The sequence below is a fragment of the Diadema antillarum genome, unplaced genomic scaffold (genome assembly GCF_040938485.1).
Source record: "Diadema antillarum isolate AM-2024a unplaced genomic scaffold, OU_Dant_1.0 seq00000338_RagTag, whole genome shotgun sequence".
Classification (NCBI taxonomy): Eukaryota; Metazoa; Echinodermata; class Echinoidea; order Diadematoida; family Diadematidae; genus Diadema; species Diadema antillarum.
In genome coordinates this window covers 1509491-1535673 of record NW_027271351.1, presented here as the reverse complement: position 1 = coordinate 1535673, position 26183 = coordinate 1509491, and the positions used below count along the sequence as shown (strand labels likewise).

Here is a 26183-nt window from a genome sequence, read left to right as displayed (position 1 = left end):
CAACCCGTTATGTGACTAGCATCAAAAGTCTTTGGGTCCGATACATGGTTGTGTGCCCCATTCTAAATATCAGAAAGTTATTCGAGAAGATTCATCAAATCACAGTTTTTTTGTCCCACTTAATTCACCCCGCTAGCTCTCCCCTATCTTTATGGTAGTATAGACTTACATGCAGGGCAATGATAACAGAATAAATAAAGGAGATTACTGATAGATTAAACAAAGATATAAACATGGAGCTACTATAGCTCCATGATATCCTTCTATAAACACGTAAGTTCACTACATTTTGAAAAAAAAAAAGTTAACCCATGCACATGGACTGTTAGGTCACCGGGTTGCGTCACACACTATACGTACGCCTACGTCTTTGTGTGCGTATGGATCGTTGTGTTACTAGTACTTTTCATATTCTACACCCGACCTATTATAGAAGCGCACTGCGTACGTTTCTTTTTCTTTGGTTACTAGATCTTCATAGCAACGACTTCGAGGGTCACGTAAGTGGGCGGCGAAGGTAGGCTACTTGCGCTGCGTCCGCATGACGTTCGGGCCGACGCTGAGCATAATAATAATGATAACAATAATGACAATAATAATAATAATAATAATAATAATAATAATAATAATAATAGTAATAATGATAATAATATTAATAATAATTATGATAATAATAATGAAAATGATAATAATGATAATATTGATGATGATTATCATTGTTACATTATTAATAATTATAATAATAGCTTTTGTTGTTATTGTGTACATAATAATACTTTTGATTTATTTTGTGCCGAATAAAATGAAGTGTGAATTGAATTGAAAATGGCGAACAACAAACAAATAAACAGATACCAGCTAGATAAAGAATACAATTGTTTCGAACATTATAGACTGCAGTTTTAGAATCCTCAGTATATGAGAGGAACAGATAACTCTGTTATACGATTCATGCATTTCTTTTCTTGTTCATGAACATACAAAATAAGAGACACTAGGTCGTCAGTATGGCCTATACACGCAATAGCCCGGCATAAAGCGCCAGAGAAAGATTGCCTAGAGGCTATCCTTATTTTTGCTCCTATAAACTTGTGCTTACAGAATACCACTTATCTTAGTATCTCATTAACATCTAATTATATCTAATTAACATATCAAGTTACGCCCCTATCCTAAGCTGGGAGAGAAATAAGGATCCCTGACGTCACTATCCTATTTCTCCTCCTACGCGCGGTGTTACAGAATACCAATTGCGTATTTAGGAGCGAGAGCTGTCCTAGGATCCTTACAGAATACCACCCCAGGGATCAATCGTATTGACGTACAGTAGCCTGACTAGTTACCGCTCACCTCTTAGCGCACGAGTGTAGTTGATGATGACCGCGAATATCTGCCCTACATTCTCGAATACGCACTGCACGCACTGCAGTACGCGTGTGCGCAATGCTAAGAATTCGATGCTCAAACAAATTGCAATATTCAAAGTATTCACGACTATTTTATGATGTTTAAATGCAATTAGCCACATCTGGAGATTCCCGATGGCCGGAAAGGTCTCGTCTACTGAAGTCAGTGGAATTAGTGAGTAGGCCGTGATTTTTTAGTTAAAATCCCGCAAAGTTGAGATAAGTCGTACGAATATGCGCTGGTCGTCGACCTGACAACTGTCGGCAAATAACTGAACGATAGTAGTGTACGTATTTACGTGGAATTGCGTACGCGAACAAAAAAAGTTCGGAACTCGTAGGGTGGGATATCCAATTACCGGACGCTTTTTTTCGTGGCTTTGATTTCCGTACTCAGTGGATGAAATTTCGGCTAAAAATAACACCACTTATTCACAGACTCCTGGAAATCACGAATTCAGCCAACTTATGTCAATTCTTCGTTCCAGTTTTTAGAAAATATGCTTCAAACATACCCCTCTAAAAATAGTTGTTTTTTGCGCGGTGCTAAATCGCATTGTATTACCGGACGCGATTTTCGTAATCGAATAATCGAGGTCTTTCGCACCTAGTCCTTGCACCAGAATCATAATTCATCCCACAAATCACCGTACACATTCGCACCGAGCGGATGACAAAGAAAAAAATCGGCAAATGAGGCTCAAATTTCGTATTTTACGGTAAAATGTCTGTCTTGAACATTTCGAACAGTTCACGCAATAAAACCTTGTGAGAAATCGACAACTGGTTAGACTCTATACTTCTAGTTTACGTGCTTTGTCTATAGGAGCTGCACGCGCGGGTAATGAGCTGCGGGTCCCTTAGCGCACAACTATTCCGCATCGTTCGCGTTTGAGGACGATAGCTACAAATTTCCGATATCGATCAGTGAACTTTTGGTTTTATTGGAATCTTCAGCATTTTTCCTGTATGTGAGTGGGATTTCATAGAATTTCAGTCGTGAAATGTGATTCAAACATGCATAAATATTAACTATGAAGAGGTGCTGGTCACTCAACTATAAATTTGAGGTAAAATGTGCATTTTTTCGTGTTTTTACATTTTTATGTGGCGTTTTTTGCGATTTCGGTCCACACAAAGTTCTGTGAGGCCAATTTACGAAGTCTCGCGCGTACAGAATGTCAATAGTACGCAAAAATGTGCGTGTCCGGTAATACCATGCGTCCGGTAATACCATGCTTGCCCCTACAGAGATGGCTCTTGACTAGTTACCGCTCACCCCCCCCCCCCCCCTTCTACGTGTGTACAGTATGTGGCGCGTGCGCTTTCAGACCACTGATTTATTACCTCCCCCCTCCTCCCCGCTAACTATCCTCTTGGATTTCCGACTAAGTGGGAGGCCCCCGAAAATTCAGATTTTGAATTATAATCAAAGCAATTGACATTTAATGCATTCCTCTATCGTGACATTATACATACTTATAACTATATATATAATACATGTATATATACGGTTACAACTCGATCGTTATTCATAAGGTTCGTTAGTCCCAAAATGAAATAAGGTTTCAAATAAAAATGTCCCCGTTTCTCGAACATTATATCGAGTTTCCCGAAGTACACGTTCCAGGAAGTCAAAAAAGGAAATTGCAGCTACTGTGGCTGCCTCAGCTCACGAAGACCTCGTTTGCTGAGGAGTTTCGTTCTCTGTTATACGCCCTGTATTATTATTCGCCATAAGATTCAACAGACGACACTGGAAACATATATATACGATTAAATCCTGTTTAATCAGACTGGAATCCAACTTGTCATCGATCTTGAGTGGAGTGGAGTGGAGTGGAGTGGAGATAATAATCTGAAATAGATGTGACACAGACTCACTTCGTATTTGTTTACCCTCATGTAACAAGGTAATAAAACTGCAATACTAAAATCTGCACATATCAGTCTATATTAAATGTTAACTTCATCATGTGTGAACGTACACTGATAATTCAAATTCAACTCTATATTTCCATAAAATAATAACCAAAATAAACTATCAAATAATTTATCTTATTTATGTCACAGCTTTCTGGCTTTGTTATCATAAACAGCATTATTACCATGAATTTAACTTCACTGTACTTATTGAACATTATAACAACATGGATATATGCTATCAAATAACCATCTGAATGCACCCTAATCATGTTATATAACTCTGACTCTCCCAACTAATTTACTGAGATATAATATAATCATCCAAACTGTTTTGACTTCCCATTGGGATTTGAATACCCACTAATGCTGATGTATTATACATATATGTATATATTCCTCTCATTTCTTGAACTAACTTCCTTCATCTGTTTGTGAGATAATGTGTTTATTTGTATATCAAATAATATCATTATATCACCTGTAAATACAGAATGTTACACCTTTCATCACATTATGTTTGTCACTCTCAGTAACTAATAACTTGACTACACAGAGTGCATGTAACTATAAATACTCTCTCACATGCCATCAAAGATGAGTAAACTCTATTATTACAAGCATGAAAGTGACTGAGGATATTGAACATCACCTGTTTATCCCAGTGTTATTTCACTCTAAAATCTGTGATTATAAACGATGCTAAATCATGTGCATAATAATCACTGACATCTATGCTAATTACTTATAGAAAGTTTGAGCACTACAATTAACACAGCAACAGCACTCACCTGATCTCGCCACTCACCACTTATATGCATGCACTACTCATACACAAACAAAGACAAGCACTCATGGGAGCATATACATCCACCTGAATCACAACTCCTTTGTCTACCAATATCTTACATAGTTTGCATCATCTAACTTTCTTACAACATAGAAAGCACACATGGAGTATACAGTGACTACAAAGTGCATGTACTGCGTAACAATAAAGGCATTAAATGTCAGTTCTTACCGAATTCGGGCTTTGAAACACAGAGATCATCAAGTGAATGCTGTATAGAACTTTCTTATACGGTTTCCTCTGCTGCAATGCCTTTCTCTATACAGAAGTGCACAGAAAAGGGGCTCCTCCCCAGTATACCAACCACCTTCACTGAGTTAAAACAAGGGGGTTATTATGGAATGTTTACATTAGCTGGGGACGGAGGGCTTTATCTCCTCCTTGGGTTTGCCTAGACTGACCATTTCAGACCTGTTTACGATAGTTAGTCTTGGCCTGTAACTTCACACAAAAACAATGAAATTGCTAAGACCTCACTACACATAGCTGTAGTGACATGGCTCCTTTAAATGATGTTGTCATTTACCAGCACTCTTGATTTGCAACATCACATTCTACATCACTTATGATATTGTACAAGGCTACTTCGAAAAACCATAGGACAGCAAACATGCCAATATTTCTAATTCTAACACATGTATAACTTTTATCAAGTGCAATTAGCGATATAAACTCTTTGTTTGGTCACAGTAGAAGGTCTTCTCTTTTACTCAAACAAACATCTGTCATACATTGATACTATCGTTTTCAATCTGTGGCTTAATATTGAGGCTGTGTTGGCTCCTTGATGGGGATTCTTTTGTGTCTTTCGCATGACACTTACACCATGTACTACCAAGGAAGTGAAGACCACAGAGCAAATTGTTCGACTAGAGGGGGGCAAAGAGAAGTCGCACTAGCTTATTTACAGGTCTATCGAGTTCTGTAGCAGGACTTGTGCGTCTACCTTTGTGATCTAACAGTCCATCAGACATCAGAAGCTTCACCTTTCTCACTCTCCCATCGGCACTTGGGTAGACGCTGATGACTCGAGCCAAGGGCCACTGGTAGCGGTGTCCATCATTCTCCTTAGAGATGACGATGTCGCCGATCTGAAGATCTTCACCTGAGCGTTGCCACTTCTGCCGTGTCTGCAGCACTTGGAGATACTCCTTCCTCCATCGCAACCAGAATTCATTGGAGATGTGTTGCACACGTCTCCACCACTTCCGTGAGTAGATGTCCTCCCGCTGGAAGACTCCTGGGGGTGGGAGAATTATTTTCGGCTTGGCTGTCAGCAGATGTTGTGGCGTTAACGGCTCTGGAGCTTCGCTGTCGCACAAGTTACTGGTTGTCAAAGGCCGAGAGTTGATGATAGCTTCAGCTTCCGTCATGAAGGTCCTGAATGCTTCGTCATCCAGTTGACTACCAGCTGACTTCAGCAAGGGTTCAAGTGCTCTACGTACTGACTGAATCTGTCTCTCCCATACTCCTCCCATATTGGAAGCATGGGGCACATTCATCTTAAATGGTACCCAGTCACATCCGTTTTCCAACAGATACTCTCGCACCCTCTCCTGGTCCATCTCTGACAAGGCTTCCCTCAGCTCGTTACGTGCCCCAACAAAGGTTGTAGCCTGGTCAGACCGCAACACCCTCACAGATCCACGCCTGTTCATAAAGCGTCGCAACGCGTTGATGAAGGCACTGCTGCTGAGGCTATTTGCTGTCTCCAGGTGCACACTCCTGGACGACATGCACGTGAACAGCACCCCATACCTCTTTACTTCACTGCGTCGTTCCTTGATCAGGAATGGCCCAAAGTAATCAACTGCACAGTAGGAGAATGGTGGTGAGGGTTCTACCCTTTCCTCTGGCAGCTCTGCCATCTTCTGCTGGGACAGCTTACCTCGAAGCCTTCTACAGATCACACAAGAGGAAATGCATTGTGATACTGCTGATGTGCCTCCTATCACCCAATATCCCTTCTGGCGCAGCTCATTGTGGGTGATTCCTCTGCCCATGTGCTGGGTTCTCTGGTGACAGTCACGAATCAACAGTGTGCTAATGTGACACTTACGAGGAAGGATGATGGGATGTCTGACATCCTTGGACATGTTGGCGCGATCTATCCGACCACCAACTCTGATGATTCCCTCACTGTCCAGGAATGGGTCTAGCCTGAACAAGGCACTGGTTTTCTTGATTGCTGCATTTCTTGTGCGGGCATGGCCTCTGTCCAACACATCACCAGTGTTCTCTAGACCTCTCAGTACCTGCAGTTCTTCATGGAAGTGCTCATGCTGTACACTCCTTAGGATAACTCTTTCCGCTTCTTGCATCTCAGCCACTGTTACGGGTGGAATTCTCGTTTCCCTTGTTCCAGTGGTCATCTTTCGATCGTTTCTCCCTTTCAACTACTCCTTCAACTGCAGGCAATGCGCGATTGCTCGCTTGGCTGAGTGCCATGTAGAGAAGCACTCAAGGCGACTTGACTCCAAGTGGCACATTCTCTCTTCCAGCTGTGTTTTCAGGGCAGTTGCACGTTTCACTTCGGGGTCATCATCATCGATGGTGCAGGAATCTTCTGCGGTCGGCTGGAACACTCCATCCTTCCACAAGAAGTCGGGCCCTTTGAACCAGATGTCGTTGGAAGTGAGTTGCTGAGCTGTCATGCCTCGAGATGCCTTGTCTGCAGGATTCTGAGTAGTGTCTACGTAGAACCATGAGTCAGGATTGGTATGGTCCCTGATGAGCTGTACCCTGTTGGCCACGTACACGTGAAACCGCCTGGCTTCATTCTTGATATAGCCGAGTACAACCTGGCTGTCTGTCCAGAAGAATTCCTTCATGTCAGCATACTTCAACTCGGATCTTAGGAATGAGCTTGTCTTTGCAGAAACTGTTGCTGCTGCCAACTCCAGCCTTGGAATTGTAATGAGTCTCAAAGGGGTCACTCTGGACTTGCCAAGCACTAGTGTACAGTGTGTCTTCCCATGATCGTCCACAAGTCGGATGTATGAGCACTGCCCATATCCTGTTTGACTCGCATCGGAGAAATGATGAAGTTCTACAGCCTGGATCTCCCCGAAATTGCTTAGTTTGAAACACCTGGGTATCCTGAGCTTCTCTAGCTCATGTACATCGGTCAGCCACCTTTCCCAGCACGGTTGAAGGTCATCTGGCATCGGGCAATCCCAGTCTAGATTCCTTCGGCAGAGCTCTTGTAGAATCTGCTTCCCCTTCAACATGACAGGGCTCAGGAAGCCACACGGGTCATAAATTGAGCTGACCACTGAAAGAACGCCACGCCTGGTGAAGGGGCGTTCCTTGAGCTCAATCTTGAAGCCAAAGATGTCATTCGCGATGCACCATACAATTCCAAGGACTCTCTCTATTGTCTGGGGGCCTTTGTCAAGGTTAAGGCTCTCAGTGTCGATGGCTCTGTCCTCTAGTGGAAAGCTCTCCAACACTTCCTGGCTGTTTGAGGCTATCTTGTGAAGACGTAACCCTGCCTTCTCACAAAGTCCCTGGCTGCTTTTCAGGAGCTGGATCGCTGAAGGAACATCTGGCTCAGATCTAAGGCCATCGTCTACATAGAAGTCTGTCCTGATGTAGTCGGCTGCTGAGAATCCGAATTCTCCTTCACCATCATCTGCCGCACGTCGCAACCCAAATGTCGCTACTCCTGGGGAACTTGCTGCGCCAAAAAGATGAACTTTCATGCGGTACTCTACCACAGGCCGCTCTGGGTTCCCATCTTCCCACCAGAGAAATCGCAACAGGTCTCTGTCTTCAGGAGTGACGTAGAACTGGTGAAACATGCTTTTCACGTCTGCAGTCACAGCGATGTAGTCTTTGCGGAACCTGCAAAGCACACCCAGAAGGCTATTCATCATATTTGGTCCCTGCAGCAAATTGTCGTTCAAGGACACACCTTGATATTTCGCAGAGCAGTCGAAAACCACACGGATTTTGTTCTTTCTAGGATGATACACACCTGTGTGTGGTATGTAGTTCACTCTCTTCTGGACTCCTAGACGCTCTGTCGGCACTCTCTCTGCATAGTTTTGGATGACATCATCCATGAATGCTCGGTAATCATCGCAGAACTGTTGGTTCTTCCTCAGTCTGGCTGACAACTGGTTCCATCTCTTGATTGCGAGGGGCTTGTTGACTGGGAGATTTGGCTCCTGAGCCTTGAGTGGCAATGGCATTTCGTAGTGCCCGTCCTCACATCTTTGAACACCCTTCTCCAGGATCTCCATGAACTTGGTCTCTTCCACTGAGTAGGGCTCTCCCTTAGAGTCTGTCTCCTTGAAGTCTTGTTCAAGGACCTGGAGGACCTTCTCAGCACTGAAAACCTCTTTTACCTTGCTGGAAAAGGTGAACCTAGGATGTTTCTCTGTCACTGTCATCCTATTACAGACTCCTTCATCACTGGTTGCTGTCAGACAGACACTCCCAACAACTCCCCAGCCAAGGAGAGATCTCTGCGCATAGGGGTCGTCCTCTCCACCACAGATGATCTCCCTTGGCCTGATGGCTCTGGGGCAATTGTTTCCAATGAGTAGAGACACCTCCACTGCAGGGTTATACGGCATCAGGTGGTCTGCTATGGGTGCAAGATGAGTCCAACGTCTCAGCACCTGGCCCTTTGGGATCTGGGAGCGCCTTGCAGGGACCTCATCTCTGGTGAAGCAGTCTGGTAGCTTGATGGTGTGCTCTTTATTGAAGTCCAGCACCTCGAGACCACTGATTTTCTTACTCCTCACTTGTGCACTGTGGTGCATAGTGGTCAGTTGGAGTGTTGTGTCTGGTCCTTCAATGTCAAGCTTTTGCCGCAGTCCCTCAGAAATGAACCCAACATTTGATTGATCGTCCAAGATGGCGTACTGTAGCACTTCCCTTCCAGGATTACTTCTGTGCCTCACCCAGACCGGAACTATCATACAGTGCTCCCGACCGTCCTGGTCTGGCAGGGAACACACAGTTGTGCAATTGGTTGAGCCCTGCGGTCTAACATCCCGATGGAGACAGGCTAGGTGGGTTCCCTCACACACCTTGCACTTCCTTCTCTCTGTGCAATCTTTCACTCGATGGGCATCTGTTTTTGCACATCCCATGCATAATCCCTTTTGAAAGAAGAAGGCCTTCTTGGACTTGTATGAAACCTTCTGAAATTCTTGACATTCATCCAAGTGATGTGCCTGTTCACAGTATGGGCATGAGGAATATTGCCCGTGCTTTGTGTTTGGTCGGCTTGTTGTTCCAGATGTGGAGAATGTTCGCCCAGAGTTGCTGCTTGTGGTTCTACCAGATGCAGGTTTTGCCTGCACATCATGTCTCGGGCTCTCTAGCTCAGGCATGTTGGCCTTCTCAGCTGCCTCTCTCACAAAATTTGCAAACTCTGTGAATGGGGGATAGCAGCATTTTCCACCTTGTGATTTTTTCTTCAGTACTACGTCCCGCCACTTCGAATCCAAATAATGCGGCAACTTAGCCAAGAGCTTGGCGTTCTCTTGTGGGTAGTCCAGAATGCCTAGGTTGGGGACCATGACCTTGGCTGCAGTGACCTTGTCCAGAAAATCAGAGAACTCTCTCAAAGCTTTACCATCCCTGGCATTAAGTTTGGGCCACCTCTCCAGACGGTTCATGTAGGAACAGCTCACTAGCGTGCTGTCTCCATACCGCTCCTTCAGCACAGATCTGGCCCTCTGGTATGCATCATCAGTTCCAAGGAGAAGGTAATGGTCGACCACATCCTTTGGTTCTCCCCTCACATATTGTCCAAGGTAGTTTAACTTCGTAGTGGGATCTACCGGTTTCGAATCGATCAGAGCATCAAATGCGTTATTCCACATCGGAAATTGGAGAGGATCTCCGGCAAAAACTGGAACCGTTATTTTTGGCAATTGACCAGATGCAGCCAGCTGAAGACTGATGGCACCTTGTTGCCTGCTTGCATCTGCCATGTGCAACATACATCTTTCCATTGTACTGGAGATTCGATCCAATGCAGTCGCTGTTTGCTCTGATTCGGGTTGCTTCTCTGCATGAATATGCGCTGTTTCCACTTGAACATGTGAAGGCGGGTTCTGTTGAGATGGCGCTTGATGCTGATCTGACTGTGCATGATCCAAGAACTTTCTCAGATCATTTTCTTTCCCAGATGGCTGCTCTCCTGGCAACTCAGACTGATCCATCCCAAGCATATCACCCATCTCATCAACCACTTTCTGGACTGCTTCATTTTCTGCAATTTCTCTCTCCAATTGCAACTTCTGCAGCATTTCCTCCCCTTTCAGTCTCAGCATTTCTGCCTGCATTTCCTCATTCATTTTCCTCCTTTTTTCTTCCAATTGTTGAAGCTTGACTTGTCTTTCCTTTTCTGCAAAAGCCAACCTGGCCTTCAGGGCTGCTTCTTTCTTTTTGAGCTCAAACTTTTCGCTCTTGATTGAAGCTTTCGAAACGGAACTGACGCAGCTGATGTCACTCATCGCTGCTTCACTTCTATCTGAGGGTGATGCAGACATTTTGTTGCAATGGATAGCAACACAAGTTTGACACAGACAGAGGAAGTGCAGACTTCTGCACTGTATTGCAATTACTGTTCTTGCTTTGCTAGATTGCCTTCGATTATTATTGTGGCTGCCTCAGCTCACGAAGACCTCGTTTGCTGAGGAGTTTCGTTCTCTTTTATACGCCCTGTATTATTATTCGCCATAAGATTCAACAGACGACACTGGAAACATATATATACGATTAAATCCTGTTTAATCAGACTGGAATCCAACTTGTCATCGATCTTGAGTGGAGTGGAGTGGAGTGGAGTGGAGATAATAATCTGAAATAGATGTGATACAGACTCACTTCGTATTTGTTTACCCTCATGTAACAAGGTAATAAAACTGCAATACTAAAATCTGCACATATCAGTCTATATTAAATGTTAACTTCATCATGTGTGAACGTACACTGATAATTCAAATTCAACTCTATATTTCCATAAAATAATAACCAAAATAAACTATCAAATAATTTATCTTATTTATGTCACAGCTTTCTGGCTTTGTTATCATAAACAGCATTATTACCATGAATTTAACTTCACTGTACTTATTGAACATTATAACAACATGGATATATGCTATCAAATAACCATCTGAATGCACCCTAATCATGTTATATAACTCTGACTCTCCCAACTAATTTACTGAGATATAATATAATCATCCAAACTGTTTTGACTTCCCATTGGGATTTGAATACCCACTAATGCTGATGTATTATACATATATGTATATATTCCTCTCATTTCTTGAACTAACTTCCTTCATCTGTTTGTGAGATAATGTGTTTATTTGTATATCAAATAATATCATTATATCACCTGTAAATACAGAATGTTACACCTTTCATCACATTATGTTTGTCACTCTCAGTAACTAATAACTTGACTACACAGAGTGCATGTAACTATAAATACTCTCTCACATGCCATCAAAGATGAGTAAACTCTATTATTACAAGCATGAAAGTGACTGAGGATATTGAACATCACCTGTTTATCCCAGTGTTATTTCACTCTAAAATCTGTGATTATAAACGATGCTAAATCATGTGCATAATAATCACTGACATCTATGCTAATTACTTATAGAAAGTTTGAGCACTACAATTAACACAGCAACAGCACTCACCTGATCTCGCCACTCACCACTTATATGCATGCACTACTCATACACAAACAAAGACAAGCACTCATGGGAGCATATACATCCACCTGAATCACAACTCCTTTGTCTACCAATATCTTACATAGTTTGCATCATCTAACTTTCTTACAACATAGAAAGCACACATGGAGTATACAGTGACTACAAAGTGCATGTACTGCGTAACAATAAAGGCATTAAATGTCAGTTCTTACCGAATTCGGGCTTTGAAACACAGAGATCATCAAGTGAATGCTGTATAGAACTTTCTTATACGGTTTCCTCTGCTGCAATGCCTTTCTCTATACAGAAGTGCACAGAAAAGGGGCTCCTCCCCAGTATACCAACCACCTTCACTGAGTTAAAACAAGGGGGTTATTATGGAATGTTTACATTAGCTGGGGACGGAGGGCTTTATCTCCTCCTTGGGTTTGCCTAGACTGACCATTTCAGACCTGTTTACGATAGTTAGTCTTGGCCTGTAACTTCACACAAAAACAATGAAATTGCTAAGACCTCACTACACATAGCTGTAGTGACAGCTACTGAAGCAATATGAGGAGATGATTTCAAAACTCACATGAAATCCAAACAGAAGAGAGAGTTGAAGAAAAGAAAGGAAGAGAAAGAGAGAGAAACAAAGAAAAAAAAGAAGAAGGCACAAAGACATTGAGAAAGAAGAGGGAAGATCTAAAGAAGAAGATAGAAGAGATGAAGTTGGGTACAGGAAAAAGAAAGATCACAGAGATGGGATTGTGATGAGGATAGAAGAAATGAACCATATATTAGAAGAAATAAAACAGAAGGAAGAAATGAAGTTGGAAGAATCTGAGTGCAAAATAAAAGAGAGAAAAGTGAGCTTGGAAGAAGAAATGTAAAACTAGAGAGAAGAAAACAAAGAAGATGACTCTACGAAGAAGAATAGCGTAGAAGAAAAGAAAAAAAAAGAAGAGGAACAAAAAGGAAGGAATTGAATCAGATGATGTTAGATATGTATGTCCAGCATGCAGGAAAGAAGAAGCCGTGAAGATCAATGGGTTTCTTGTTATTTTTGCGACACATGGTTGCACTTGGAATGCAGTGAACTTACAATAAGGTTGAAGAAGACATATCAAAATACATGTATCGGTGTCCTTTCTGCTGAACTGAAAGGGGAGCATGATCGCAGCCTCTCTCTCTTCCCTTCTTCCTTTTGGATAACCTCGCGTACCAGTGGAAAAAAAATGATCTTGTTCATATTGTGTTTAAATGGAATTTTCAAAATGATATTTTGAATAACTGTATATTCAAAATAGTGTTGAGGTGTGTGTAGATTATATTGACTTTTTCTTTTCTCAGAAGAAATATGTGCGTCGACATTATAAAACAAATAATACGTATGAGCGAGCGGCTGCGAAATACAGGTATTTACAGGACTCAAAAGTGATATTGCTGTTATGACTATATCCCATATAATATTTTTGCTGTATATATACAAAAAAACCATATACATATATATATAGTTATACCACTGAAGTTTGTTTTTATGCATCTTTATTTCAGACATATTTAACGAAAATTACTAATATGACCGAAATTTTAAGCACAAACATACTCTTGCATTCGTAAGATTTATTATCATTATAAGTATTACATGTTTGAAGGTATACAATGTTTGAAAAGATCGCCAGCCTTGCTGTAGATTTGCCTGTTTATGAAATGTTTGCAGATACTTTTTTTTTTTATAATAACATTTTTCAAAGTGCTCATAACTGGTATGTTTTTATTCTTTTTCAGCATTCCCTAAATTGACCAGAATGTCTGGGGGACTTTCCATTCAATATATATAGAATTAAAAGCTTGTGTGGTGAACTGTATAAATATGTATACTTATATAGTCCTTTTTCATATACTTATAATTAATTCCATGGAAATTGGGATGCAATGATCAACAAGAGATTATATCAATGTGTGATCACAAAGGTATGAGGCAACCCCCCCCCCCCCCCCCCCCTCCTCCTCCTCCTCCTCCCGCTGAGCGAGATTGTCGGCGCTAACGAAACAATAATTTTTGCATGCATGAAAAGTCAGTTGTCTTTTCTTAATTACGCACCCCCCCCCCCCCCCCCGCCTCCATAGGGAAAAAAAAAAAGCCTGGTTACGGGCGTGGTTTGACTCCATGACATCCAGGCAATCACACTTTGGTATTTAGAGGTTAATTTAAACATTACGTTTTATCTATGGTGGCCGATTTGAGTGAATCCTGCATGGCGTTATCAACGGTGTTAAGATAATTATGTTTACACCATGTTGGTGTAAGAATTTTAACACCCTGATTTTGACAGTTTATAAGTTATGTGACCTTGAAACGGGTGGTATCTAAGTCCACACTTTGGTATAAATGTTAAATTTATTGTTTTCAAGCTATATGTTTCTGTATTTCGTAGAATGATGTATACCGATAAGCCTTTTGTCTTATGGAAAGTTTTGAGCCTAAAACCAATTTATGCCAGTTCTGAAATCTATACTGTAGGCCTACAGACATTGACAGAGCACGCCGTCTAGGCTTTTAATGGATGGGTGATATAATGATGTTTATAACGAAAGCTTTGTTGAAAAAGTTGTGAGACATTGACATTACATATAATTGAATGGATTTCTTTTGGAAAGTTCCTTGTTTGCCACGTTTGTACAACTTGAAATGATCCTAGAAAAAAAAAATGGAAGAAACAGAAAGCAAGAAAAGAAAAAGAAAAAAGAAAAGGAATATTAGAAAAAAACAGCGGAGGGCACTGGTATAATGCACGTAAATTTATTTGCATTGGATGTATTCTGCGTTTTAGATGTTTTAATAATTGATAGCTATACATCAAAGACCTCACGAATCATTCATTTCAGTACATTATGAATAATGGCTATTTCATAACTTGTATACAGGGGAATCCTGTTCTAACGAGATCGGATACAACGAGAATCCGTTTATAACGAGATAAATCGTCCGGTCCCAAATAAATTTGCATGTTAGCCTAAATGGAGATTTGGAGTTCCGGCTATTGCGAGATAATTTTCGGGCCTAAAAACGGAGAAAAGCAAAGAGAATTTGTGCGGATTTTTATACAACGACAACTTATTCTCTTTTAAGCCGAACTTAACAATGGGCAAAATCACGCTTTATTTCAAAACCAGAAAAGGTTAATTCTCCGTAATTATTTGAACTATCGTTTCGTGCAAACAGACTAACATAATTATGCCAGTGCCAAACAGAAGCAATCAAGGTGATAACGGCGCTACAAGTTCATAAAGTCTCTTTCCGAGGGCCGTGATGGAACAGCATCGGAATATGTAGAAGCTATAGCCTTCGCTATTTATGCCGAAATGTCATCACAAACGCTACAATTCGAATTAACGTTATCTAATGGCTTACTCTCTAAAAAATTTCGAGTGAATAATTCACTCCTCGCAAGGAGTGAATAAAATTTCACTCGATTAAGAGTGACTTTCACTCGTTGTCGAGTGAATTTCACTCTTGTAACGAGTAAAATGTGTGTGAAACCTATTCGCCGAGTGAATTCCGAGTGAAAATTAAGCCGAGTGAATTCCGAGTGAATACATAATTAAACGCATTTGGCTAGGCCAATAGGAATTGAGAATTCGCTTGTCATGTGTTTACTCTAAGCCAATCACCAGCCGCAATTTCCCCTGGCTTGGGCGCGGGCATGGTTTACCTGAAGAGCGACGCGTCGCCTGTGCGTGGACTGTGTGCAATTGCGTGCATGCTGTGTGTGTGCTAGCTGTGCGTGTATTATGCATAGGATCACAGATTTACGTGCGTGGTATTCGTGAGAATCAGAGCCTAGCTGGATGTCGTGATGGACGTGAGAAAATTTCTGTCTTCAAATTGAGTGGGGCGGAGATATCATTCACATTTTTGAAGGTAAGCAAACCATAAAAGATCGATCTAATTATAACTTGTTGAGTTTTTCCAGTATTACGGGCTAGTCTAACGTTATACCTCTCCGTAAGCGAACATGTAAGTTACCTTACGAATAACCCCGGGCCCGGGGCTTTCCTTATACACAGTTAGCTATGGGGCTGGTCGAAGAACACCTTACGGACAGCTAGTTGTAGAATCCGAGGCCGAAACTCAACTGGTGGGTGTTGGGATGTAATAATACACTGTACGTTGAGTCTTTAATTGTACACGTTGGGATCTAGGGCTTGAACTATTCGCGGACTATGTAAAGTCTTTAACTTTTTTAGAAACTAATTAACAAAATAGACCAGTTAATTTGAGTTCTGATTTCAAAAAAAAAAATGAGTGGTGAGTGAAACGTTGGTCGTTAGTCATTGAATTGACATTGTACAAGCATACTCATCACATAACTGCGACAGCCGCCACACGCAGTGTGGCGGCTGCGCCGTGCTCCCATAAAAGATCTTCATGTTGAACAAACGGGTGCCTTTGCGGCGCTATATTTCCTTAATTTTTCAACAGAAACTACTAGGAATACTTACATGGGTCGATGAAACCTAAATGACTATCATCGGCGACTGTTTGATGCATTTCATTGCTTGTGATGCACAAAATGATGTCTTATAAGCAGCTCACCGATGTTCACAGAATTCACAATCACTTGCACAAGCGCACAGAATACTTGAACTATAACATAAGCGAAACTGCGGGGAAGCCGCCAGGACCGCGCCTGGCGGCGCGGTCTCCGGGGCTAACTCATCACACAGAGATTAATGTAGTCGAGTGTAAATAAAGATAGAACTTATAAATACTATAACTGTTACTAAGCTGTGCTAAAGCAAGCGCCTAGCGCTAGACACGTACTCTACATTGCTATTGTTGAGTTGACAGCCGAATCACTGACACTGTGTTGCCAGATGAGATGGTGATCTCGATCAGTACGGTAATGAAAAATGGTGAAATTTGGTGATTTATAATTATTGTTCATTATATACACTGTATGTAGTAAAAAGGACTTTTATTTGCCACTACATTCGAGTATCCAAACAGCTGGGAGAATATACTAGTACCACGTACACTCCCACGTCATGTGTGGTGATCATCTACTACAAGGGTTGTACTGTGTTCTAGGTAAGAAGTACGATGCGTGTACTGTTCGTGTTAAGTGTTGGTCCACTGTGACATCACACTTCTAGCTGAAGATCAGCGTGCTCATCACACGTCATGGAGATCGATCCCCCTTGTAGCAGACGATGACGGGTACTATGTTTCAACATTGTTTTTTTTATGAAAGTTACAGGTGACCTTATTAGGTATTGAAATTTGGCAGAGATCATCTTTGGGTCTTTCTAACGTTAGATATGCTGATGTAGCTAAAAAAGTAATTAGGCCTACTGTACTAGCTTTTGTATTGGTGCTCACTTAGTATTTGTGTGGACAAAACAACTGCATATTGTCTTGTGGAAATGATCGAGTTCTAAATCCATTTCTGAACCTTGTGTTTTCATACTTTCCTCCAGCTTTAGATACATGACAGCTCTTTGGGAGTGGTGGTGATTTAAAGGAACTCGGTGTAGGGGTCATCATTTGGAGCACAAAGACGGATATTGATAGCTGTACAGTCTCTGTCACACGAAGAGGGTGCAGATCACCAGATTGCAAAGTACCAGATGTGGTCAACGACTAGCCATTGAATTCAGGGTTGACGAATGCTGGAAACACCGGGCCAACATCAGCGAAGGAGCCTCTGAGATATGGACTTCCATTGCACTAACCCTGCTGTAAGCTATTCTGTTGTTTTTCACGATGATTAATGAAGGGAGACTAGTTTGAAATTGATTGACATTTATTTTACATTCTAGAGTCTCAGTAATTACATAAGAGGCTACATTAAGAGACTGAATGCTTGGTTGGTTTTATTTTGTTTGAAGAAATGATTTTCAAGATACTTCATGGAGCAGTTTTGGAGCTGTCCTTCCCTCTGAAAATGGATTTCTTGACAGGTTAGTACTTGTATTTAAGAAAAAATGTGTACTGGGTACTTGCCGTATCGATAGAAGTGAAAACATGTTATGGTCAGTCTTGAGTTGTGTAAGTAGAGCTGTTGCTTATGTCAAATATGTATGTTGAATGATTTTGCACTTCAAGTTTATAATGTAAACTAGAGGGACCTACTATCCTCATGCCATTTGTATGATTCATAAAACCATTAAATTTTACTTATTTGCCCAGGAATTCAACACACACACATCACTTCAAGGGGGAGGAGATACTTCAAAAGCTGAGGGAAGGAGTTCTGACTGTTCCGAGGAGACATCTGCACATCCAGATCATTGTAGCATATTTATTGTTGAAAATGGAAGCAGAAAACTGTACAGCGTAAGTTCAATTATTTAAGATATTATTATTATAATTATTGAAAATTGGTCTGGAATACCAGTTTCCCATTGTCATGTCTTGTACTACATTTCCATCCAATATATAACAATGTAATTTGCCTGTTCATTTTTTTTTTAATTGTCTTCTCAAGTACAGAGAACAACAGACTAAAATTTGCCCCCCCCCCCCCAAAAAAAAAAAGAAAGAAAGAAAGAAAGAAAGAAAGAAAGAAAGTAGAAGGGACCGGTAAGTATAACATTGTTAATGAAGTGATGGTTATAGATTTAAAAATAAAGACTGATATACTTGTATGAAACATGTAAACAGAGTTAACGTACAAGACTCCACGCTGACTTATTTTCTTGGTAGCCCCATCAGGCCACATGTATATTGATTTGGTAATAGTCCTAATACTTATGATATGATCATCACAATGATGAATAGTTGATATGCCATGAAGTTCAATGGATAATCACATCTTGTATAAATTTTTCTACTAACTGTGCACATTCACACTTAACCTATCTGCATGAAATTTTCATATGTATTAACTGATATCTGGCTCAAGTAGCAATAAATGTACTTGAAACAGTGGTACTGAATAGCAATAGAAATTAATGCCAAGAAAAAAACATATAAATAGTTCAGTCCCTTAAAAGATTAAGATGAGGGCCCAATTTTTGATGTTATATATTTGCGTCGTATAATATGATTAACATTCTTCTTGCTTTCTTTTTAAATTCAGATACCCAAGTAGTGAGCAAAAGACGTTGTAGCCAAGGCAGTTGCAATGCAGTACCCCACTTTGTGAGACGCCACACAAGGTGCAAAAGGACATGTAAGTTTATACTCATAAGTTTATGTGATCTACAACTTTTTTTAGCCCTTTTTAGCAGAAAGCTTAAGTGACATACATGGTATCTTATTCATCTAGCTTGAAAAAACTTCAATATTTTCAACTTTTCTCCAGAGCTAGTGGACAGAATTAAGCAGCCAAACTAGGAGTTGATCATCCTTGTTTAGTTAGGGGGCAAGGACCCAAAGTTTTTCAGGTCATGGGCATGACCCCCCCCCCCCCCCCCCCCCCCCCCAAAAAAAAAAAAAAAAAAAATGGCCTTTACAGGGAAATTGCATCTATTTCTTAATAAAATCATTGTGCAAATATACAGGCAGTGTGGGGACTTTTTATAATCTTTGATGTACCTTCTCTTAGATGTCTAAAAAGTTTGTGTGCAGATTGGCCTGATTCCATGACTTAGGTTCAATGAACGATAACTTTAACGTAACGTAATGTAACTTGATAACCTCCAACATGCCAGTTGTGCCGTTCATTTATGATAAACCTGTTCTCGTTTTCTTCCATAAGAGTGCCACTACATGTATTTCTACTGCTACCAGATCTTCATCAGTTATAGTCAACTCTGTGCCAAAGTCAAATTTGTTGAGACTCAAGAAAAAACTTTGACTTACAATGCATTCTTATATTTCAGGAGTATACCTGTATGGCAAGGATCATGGATTCATTGAGTATCGTTTGAAGACCTTGAGGAGCTATGACACCACTCATCACCTCAGGCAGAGAGAGAGAGAGAGAGAGAGAGAGTAGTTGCAGCTCCCACCAAGCCCCTGACCGAGCACCATTCCAACGTAAGATTAGAAGCCCAATGAGAAGAGACAGCTACCATCGGTGTATAGGTCTAAATACCCTTGCTCTTTTTCCTCTTTTGAGATACAGTATATGCTCCTCTGACGTTGGAACTTACATTCTTGTTGAAGAGTCAGCCTCATCAGGCTCAGCGGTAGTTTAGCATGAAGCTGTTACCAGGATGTACTGCAGCACTTCAACATAAAAAGTAGAACAGGACTCGCCGATGAAAAGAGTTTCTTAATGCTTTAAATTGTTGATTGTTGTACTAGTAACTGAAAATAGTTTTGACTTATATTGTCAAGAAAAAAATCTCCTCTTCATGGCCACATGTTAATCATGGTCATCCATGCTCTTGGGATGAAGATCATGTCTCCATGTTGTGATTAAGTTACCACATACATTTGTCACCCCTTTGATTAACATTGATGCAGCACAATATGCATGTGCTCAAATTTATTGTATCCATCTTCTTTGGAGTAGGGGGAAAAATATAAACAAAATTGATGGGAATCATTGATCCCTAGGGTTACGGGACCCAGAGTTATTTTGTACATTTTCACCTCTATGTAATTGATGTACTGTACTTTGAAAAACTTGAGGGTAGAAGCTCAACTGGTTCAACTTCTTTTTCCACAAAACATCTGCAGCCCATCATTGATAAATATATGGCGTTAGAGTAGATGGAGCCAAATAGATTAGTTCACTAATGTGCCAAGTCAAACTTATGGATAATTCTTCCCTTGACCTCGTAACAAATTATTAAGATAACCTGCAACTGACAATCATATTTTGATGTGGGTAATTCCATGAAGTTGGGGCAGTGTCCATGTAGCATCATGATATTTAAAAATACATTTCAGCATAACTCAATATTAATTATGCTATACATTTTTTGTTTGTAGGCTTTGCATTTGCATTGAGGCCACACATTTTCCTGGAAATTTTGTGCCATTCAGACTCGATTTTGATGAAGTTATTAAACAATATGAAACAGTGTCCTGTAGCATCGTGATATTTTAAAATTTGGTCCTAAGAGACAAATCATGGCAATTAGCTTGACCAAAATTTGATGCAATATGCATTTAAAAGATATGAATGAGATAGCTAAATATCTCAAATTTGCTGTACACAGTTTGAATTTTAAAAGAAAATCACAAAATGTATCATGATGCTATGCGGTGTCCTTTTTTGCAACATTTGGTGGCCACCGCTTAGCATAGTGACACATTGTGTAATTTTCTTGTAAAAGTAAAACGGTGGAAAGGAGGGTTAAGATATTTAGCTGTCTGACTAATCTAGTAATTATGCATATATCAAATTTTGGTCAAGCTAATTGCATTAATTTGTCTTTTAGGATCAGATTTTAACTATCACGATGCTACATGGACGCGTCACGATGCTACAGGACACAGTTACATATCGTTTTAATAACTTCATCAAAATTGAGTCTGAATGGCACAAAATTTCCAGGAAAATGTATAGTCTCAATACAAATGTAAAGCCTATAAACAATATATGTATAGCATAATTAGTATTGAGTTATGCTAAAATGTAACACTTTGTGCCCCAACTTCACGGAATTACTCTATAGAGTGTTTGCAGTGATGTCACAATTGCCCACCATAATGAAGTCAATTGCCTAAACTGACTAGAAATCAAGCCTGCATACAAAAGCTGCAGCAATGTTTACTTCAGGGAAACCTAAGGCAAAAGAACACCTTTGTTAGAGAGGCATGCATGAGTGAATATTGATCGCCTTTGCTATGGAAGCCACCATTATGGTGGCCAACATGACGTCACATGAAATCACTCTATAAGAAATTCAGTTTGCATGCATTAGTTGTTGCTACATCTGGCAAAACTCAGAAGGATTACAAGTGTTCAATATTGTACAATGATGCCTTATGTAAGTGAGGAAGATCAATGATATGATGCATGTTGTGTCAACTGTATTGATTGCAATTCTTTTTCCATAAATAGTAGGCCCGGTTGGGGGGGGGGGGGGGGCTACGAGCCCTCCTCCCCCTTTGACATTCCATGCCAAATTTCATGAAGGCATGATTATTTTGGGGGGTTATTGATTGTAATCAATAACATAAATATTTTCATGCTGGACGTGTCGCTGACAAATTTCATTGAAAAGGCAGTGAAAATCAAAAAGTAAAAAACAGAAATACATGAGTAAATAGAAAAAATAGATACTTCAGAATTTTTTGATGGCACATTTTTTTTTCTCTTACATTTGCTATGGACACTAAAAAGAATATTTACACCAAAAAAAATGTGCCTTTTTGGAACTTTACAGCAAATGGTCTGATTCATGCTCAAATTAGCATAATTTAGCCAAGTGACTTTTTTTTTTGAAAATCAATATTACCGTTTTATAAATTGTGTCACAGGCAATTTGTGTGTGGATTTTGTAATGATCGCACAGTTGATGGCCGAGGTCGGGGGGGTTCCAGGGAGGCCCCCCTCTGGCTCTATCATCTACATAAATACCCCACCTAAAGACTTAAAGTCAAGACCATGCTTCTCTGATCGAGTATGTTTAGGTGTTTGTACAATGTACTTGTAGAGCATCACTATGTTACATGACAGAGGATCCAAACTTGATTAACCATGCAGTATTGAAAATTTCTGTATTTTTGTCAATTTTTCAAAGCAATCACAATTCCTACTACATGTGTAATTGTTTTTGTATTATAATATAGATAATGGTGACTATACTTTGCAAGTCTTTTGTAGCTTATCATTGAACATGCCATATTCACTTGTAGTCGAAAATTAAACATGTTCAGGAAGGGTACTTGTAAAATTTGTCACTTTTGCACAAACTTTATGAATTTGGCATATTTTCAGGGAAATGTGTGATGTTAATATTTCAAGAGTTTGTTCACAAAAACTGATAAGTCCATTTTTTGAGATTTTGAAGTACAGTCTCTGTCATAAAGTACAAAATAATACATTTTAAATGATATATTGGTCACTACATATAAAGGTACATTTTTGAAGTTATGATCAAAAGAAGCAAACATTTTCTTATTATTCTCTACATTTTTCTTGACCTTAAATCACAAATATCTCCATTTGGCACATATGGACTTATCAGTTTTTGCAAACAAACTCTTCACATGTAGAGCTTTGGGAATGACAGCTAGAATAGCATATTTACAGGGACTTTGTGGTGATTATGGTGACAGTTGTTCTTAAATGATAAAAATATGTAAAATTATTATTGGCCACATAATTCATGGAAAACCAGATACTCAGCACATGAAGACTGTTTGTAATGGTGTACTGCTCTGTAGTTGAAGTGTAGATATTTCAAGAGGTATATTCCTTTCTTTTTTTCAGGTGATCCAGTGGACATCACACATTTATGAAATATAGAGAATCAGCTCATAAAAAAAGCATAACATGCGTAGCATTTAGTAAATTATCTTCTTATATCCCCCTCAATGCTACTTAAAGAAAGAATAAATTAATAAGAAAGAATGAAACTACAGCCATTTGGATTACTAGCTTATATTTATTCAGTTTCATGTATTGATCCAGCTCGGGTAGGAATGACTTTCAAAACTGGAACACAAAGTTGGCAATGCACTGGGCTACCAGTGGTGGATGGTTTGCTTCAAAATACATGCATTAATATTAACAAATATCTATATTATGAACGTTACTTTTTGTTTTTGTTTGTATTAGTTTGATTGGTATTCATTATCCAGAAATGGCTCCAGACCACCTACATTATTCCCAAATCCATCACCATATTGTCACTTTTTCTTCCAGGGTTGAATAACTAGTGCACTGAGTGCTGTGATAGAGATGTGTGCTCATGTAGAGTGCAATTCCGTTTGGGATTGAAAAAAGAATGAAAAAGGAGTGAAAAACCTCCGGAGTAACAAAAGAAGAGGGAAATACAATAGGAGTGAATTGAGAGTGAGAAAGGAGTGAATATCCAAGCAGAAATATTTCCGTCTTTTTTCACTCCTGGAGTGAAAAAGGAGTGAATATCCAACCAGAAATATTTCCGTCTTTTTTCACTCCGGAGTGAAAAACGACTGACAAAAGAGTGAAATACGACAGGAGTGACTTTAGAGTGAGAAAGGAGTGAACATCCCACAAAAAAAAATTCCGTCTTTTTTCACTCTCTTTTGGAGTGAAATTTCTGTTCACTCGAAATTCACTCCACTTCTAGTGATCCTTGACGTCACTACCAAGGGGAGTGAAAATCGAGTGAAAATTCACTCTTTCTTTTTTAGAGAGTAAACAAGAAAAAATATGGTGTATATATACAGTATAATGTTTACGTATGAACTATCCTAAATGTTTCCAAAGATATACGTAACGGGAATATCTGTGAGCGGCGAACACAGCGAATTGTATGTTTTGGGAGCTTTGAACATGTTCAAAAATCCTTTGCGACAGAAAGAACTGCTTGTTAAAATTAAAACTGTTCTTGAGTTTGATCGCAACCTTACCGAGCCCTGACGAAAGTTAGAATCTGCCATTATTCGCTGCATGCTTTCACAAACATTGGCCGCTCAGTTAGATACCCATTTACGTAACTTTGATAAGATGAATTAATAATAATAATAACCAATATTTATATAGCGCTTTTTCTAAACAGACACAAAGCGCTTCAACAATTGAATTAAATGTCAAAATTAAAATACGATGGGATTGTATGATAAAATTTTAATTAAGTCAACTATATATAGCCTATCGAAATACAAGTACTATTTCACTCGATTTTGCAATCCACAGTTAGCCGGTATCTATACGTGGTTTTCGTTTTCTTATAAAACGGCATTGACCCATCAAAGTCATCGGGTAAAACATTCACGCAAGGCACGCATTCATCCTCATGCATCACAACCGAGAAGCTGTTTCCCTGGAAGAAATAAAAGATGAGAGTGTAAATTGTGGTGTAAACTTTCACCATAGTACACGTGGGATATATCAGTAATTTGTCATAGAATGAAGGATACATTCGGATTTTACTCACAGCTTTCATCCACGCGAGTTGCGCTAAACGCAGCGTTGATAGCGCGATACTATTTACCTGTAGTTGCATAAATTTTGCTTCATCTCTCTCTCTCTCTTCTCAGATGTGCAGTTTGATCAGCATGGGGCTAACAAAAGGAAGGCCCCATATACGATATGATTATATGATTTGTCAAATCTGAAATATTTGATAACATGTGTCTAGAACAAAAATAGTAATCATCGCGAGAATGCTCTCTCATTTTCCTGTCGCATTTCTTGTTTTTCTGTTCATCAATATGACGTCGTCATAATAAAATGCAGATACTAGTAGCCCAATTTTAATAGAGCATTTATATATAAAGTATAAATTCCACAAGCGTTAGGATACAACGAGAATCCGGATTATTATGACGAGCAAAATCACCCGGAACGTTAACCGACGCGATCTCGTTATAACGGGATTCCCATCTATAAAATTCTATTTTCGCAACTATAAATAAGCAGACCCGTCTTCCACATAATGATAATAACGACACATGTCCAATGCAGCATACTTACACAATAAAGAAAGTGAACAACAACAAACCGAACATTAATGTGATATTAGATTGTTCGAATTCGGACATGGAAATTGAATACAATTATATAGAATATCCACCACACCGTATGCTGCCAAAAATTTATGTTTATCTCAGCCTCGGCACACGTGTTGGCAGACTTGCCCTTTGCTAGTAAGCATCATTCAGAAAGGGACTTAGCATCATTCAGAGCCTTGTAATGTGCGGCGCGCGCGCCATGTATTATAGTGAGCGGCTACTAGTCAGGGGTGAGCGGCTACTAGTACAGGATGTAACGAGGAAGGTATCGCGCGTTTATTCCGTTATAGGACTTCGTGTGCAGATGATCGTAATACACATAAGAAAGAGCAATATCGCCAACCACATTTCACAGGATTGGATCGGGAAGGATATAATTTGGTAAAGTTATTCACAATAAAGTATCAAAGTGAGCGGTTACTAGTCAGGCTACTGTACGAAGCTTCTGCTTAGTCCGTCGTGTCTTACATCTTCACTTTCTCCTCGTAGCAATAGCGCTTATGGCATTAAATCCCACAAGCTCGAACGGCAAACAGCTATCTTCCACAGGAATCCGGAGGTACAAAGTGTATGTTGTTACCAATGACAAATGTGGTTACTTTTCGGCCTACTTTTCCTGCTTTTTTGACTTTGTTGGTCTTCTTTTGATTTGAAGAATGGGTAACTACCCGCGCATCCCACGGAGTAAACTAAGAGAAGGCACTTGTTATGCCTTTTGCCTTTTCGGCTTATGGAGTTAACTT

General features: G+C 39.9%; 3 protein-coding genes and 1 long non-coding RNA gene across 4 annotated transcripts in view; 2 read left to right on the top strand and 2 right to left on the bottom strand.

The window, feature by feature from the left end:
* Positions 1-5048: 5048 nt before the first annotated feature.
* LOC139730842 (uncharacterized) lies at positions 5049-6551 on the bottom strand. Its single transcript, XM_071641713.1, has one exon. It carries the CDS (start codon positions 6549-6551, stop codon positions 5049-5051), a length of 1503 nt encoding a protein of 500 aa, XP_071497814.1.
* Positions 6552-6575: 24 nt separating this feature from the next.
* LOC139730840 (uncharacterized) lies at positions 6576-10156 on the bottom strand. The gene is made up of 2 exons (XM_071641712.1): positions 10042-10156; positions 6576-9273 (listed from the first exon to the last, which is right to left on the bottom strand). The coding sequence occupies exons 1-2, from the start codon at positions 10152-10154 to the stop codon at positions 6576-6578; spliced, it is 2811 nt and encodes a 936-aa protein (XP_071497813.1). The 5' UTR covers positions 10155-10156.
* Positions 10157-17233: 7077 nt separating this feature from the next.
* Positions 17234-20102, top strand: LOC139730799 (uncharacterized). Its single transcript, XR_011710942.1, has 4 exons — positions 17234-17609; positions 18061-18207; positions 18953-19045; positions 19698-20102. It is a non-coding gene; the product is annotated as an uncharacterized lncRNA (long non-coding RNA).
* Positions 20103-25943: 5841 nt separating this feature from the next.
* Positions 25944-26183, top strand: part of LOC139730798 (aspartate aminotransferase-like) — a 41426-nt gene continuing 41186 nt past the window's right edge. Inside the window, exon 1 of the mRNA XM_071641668.1 lies at positions 25944-25999. The gene's annotated coding sequence lies outside the window, so the exon portion shown is untranslated. The remainder of the gene's footprint in view (positions 26000-26183) is intronic.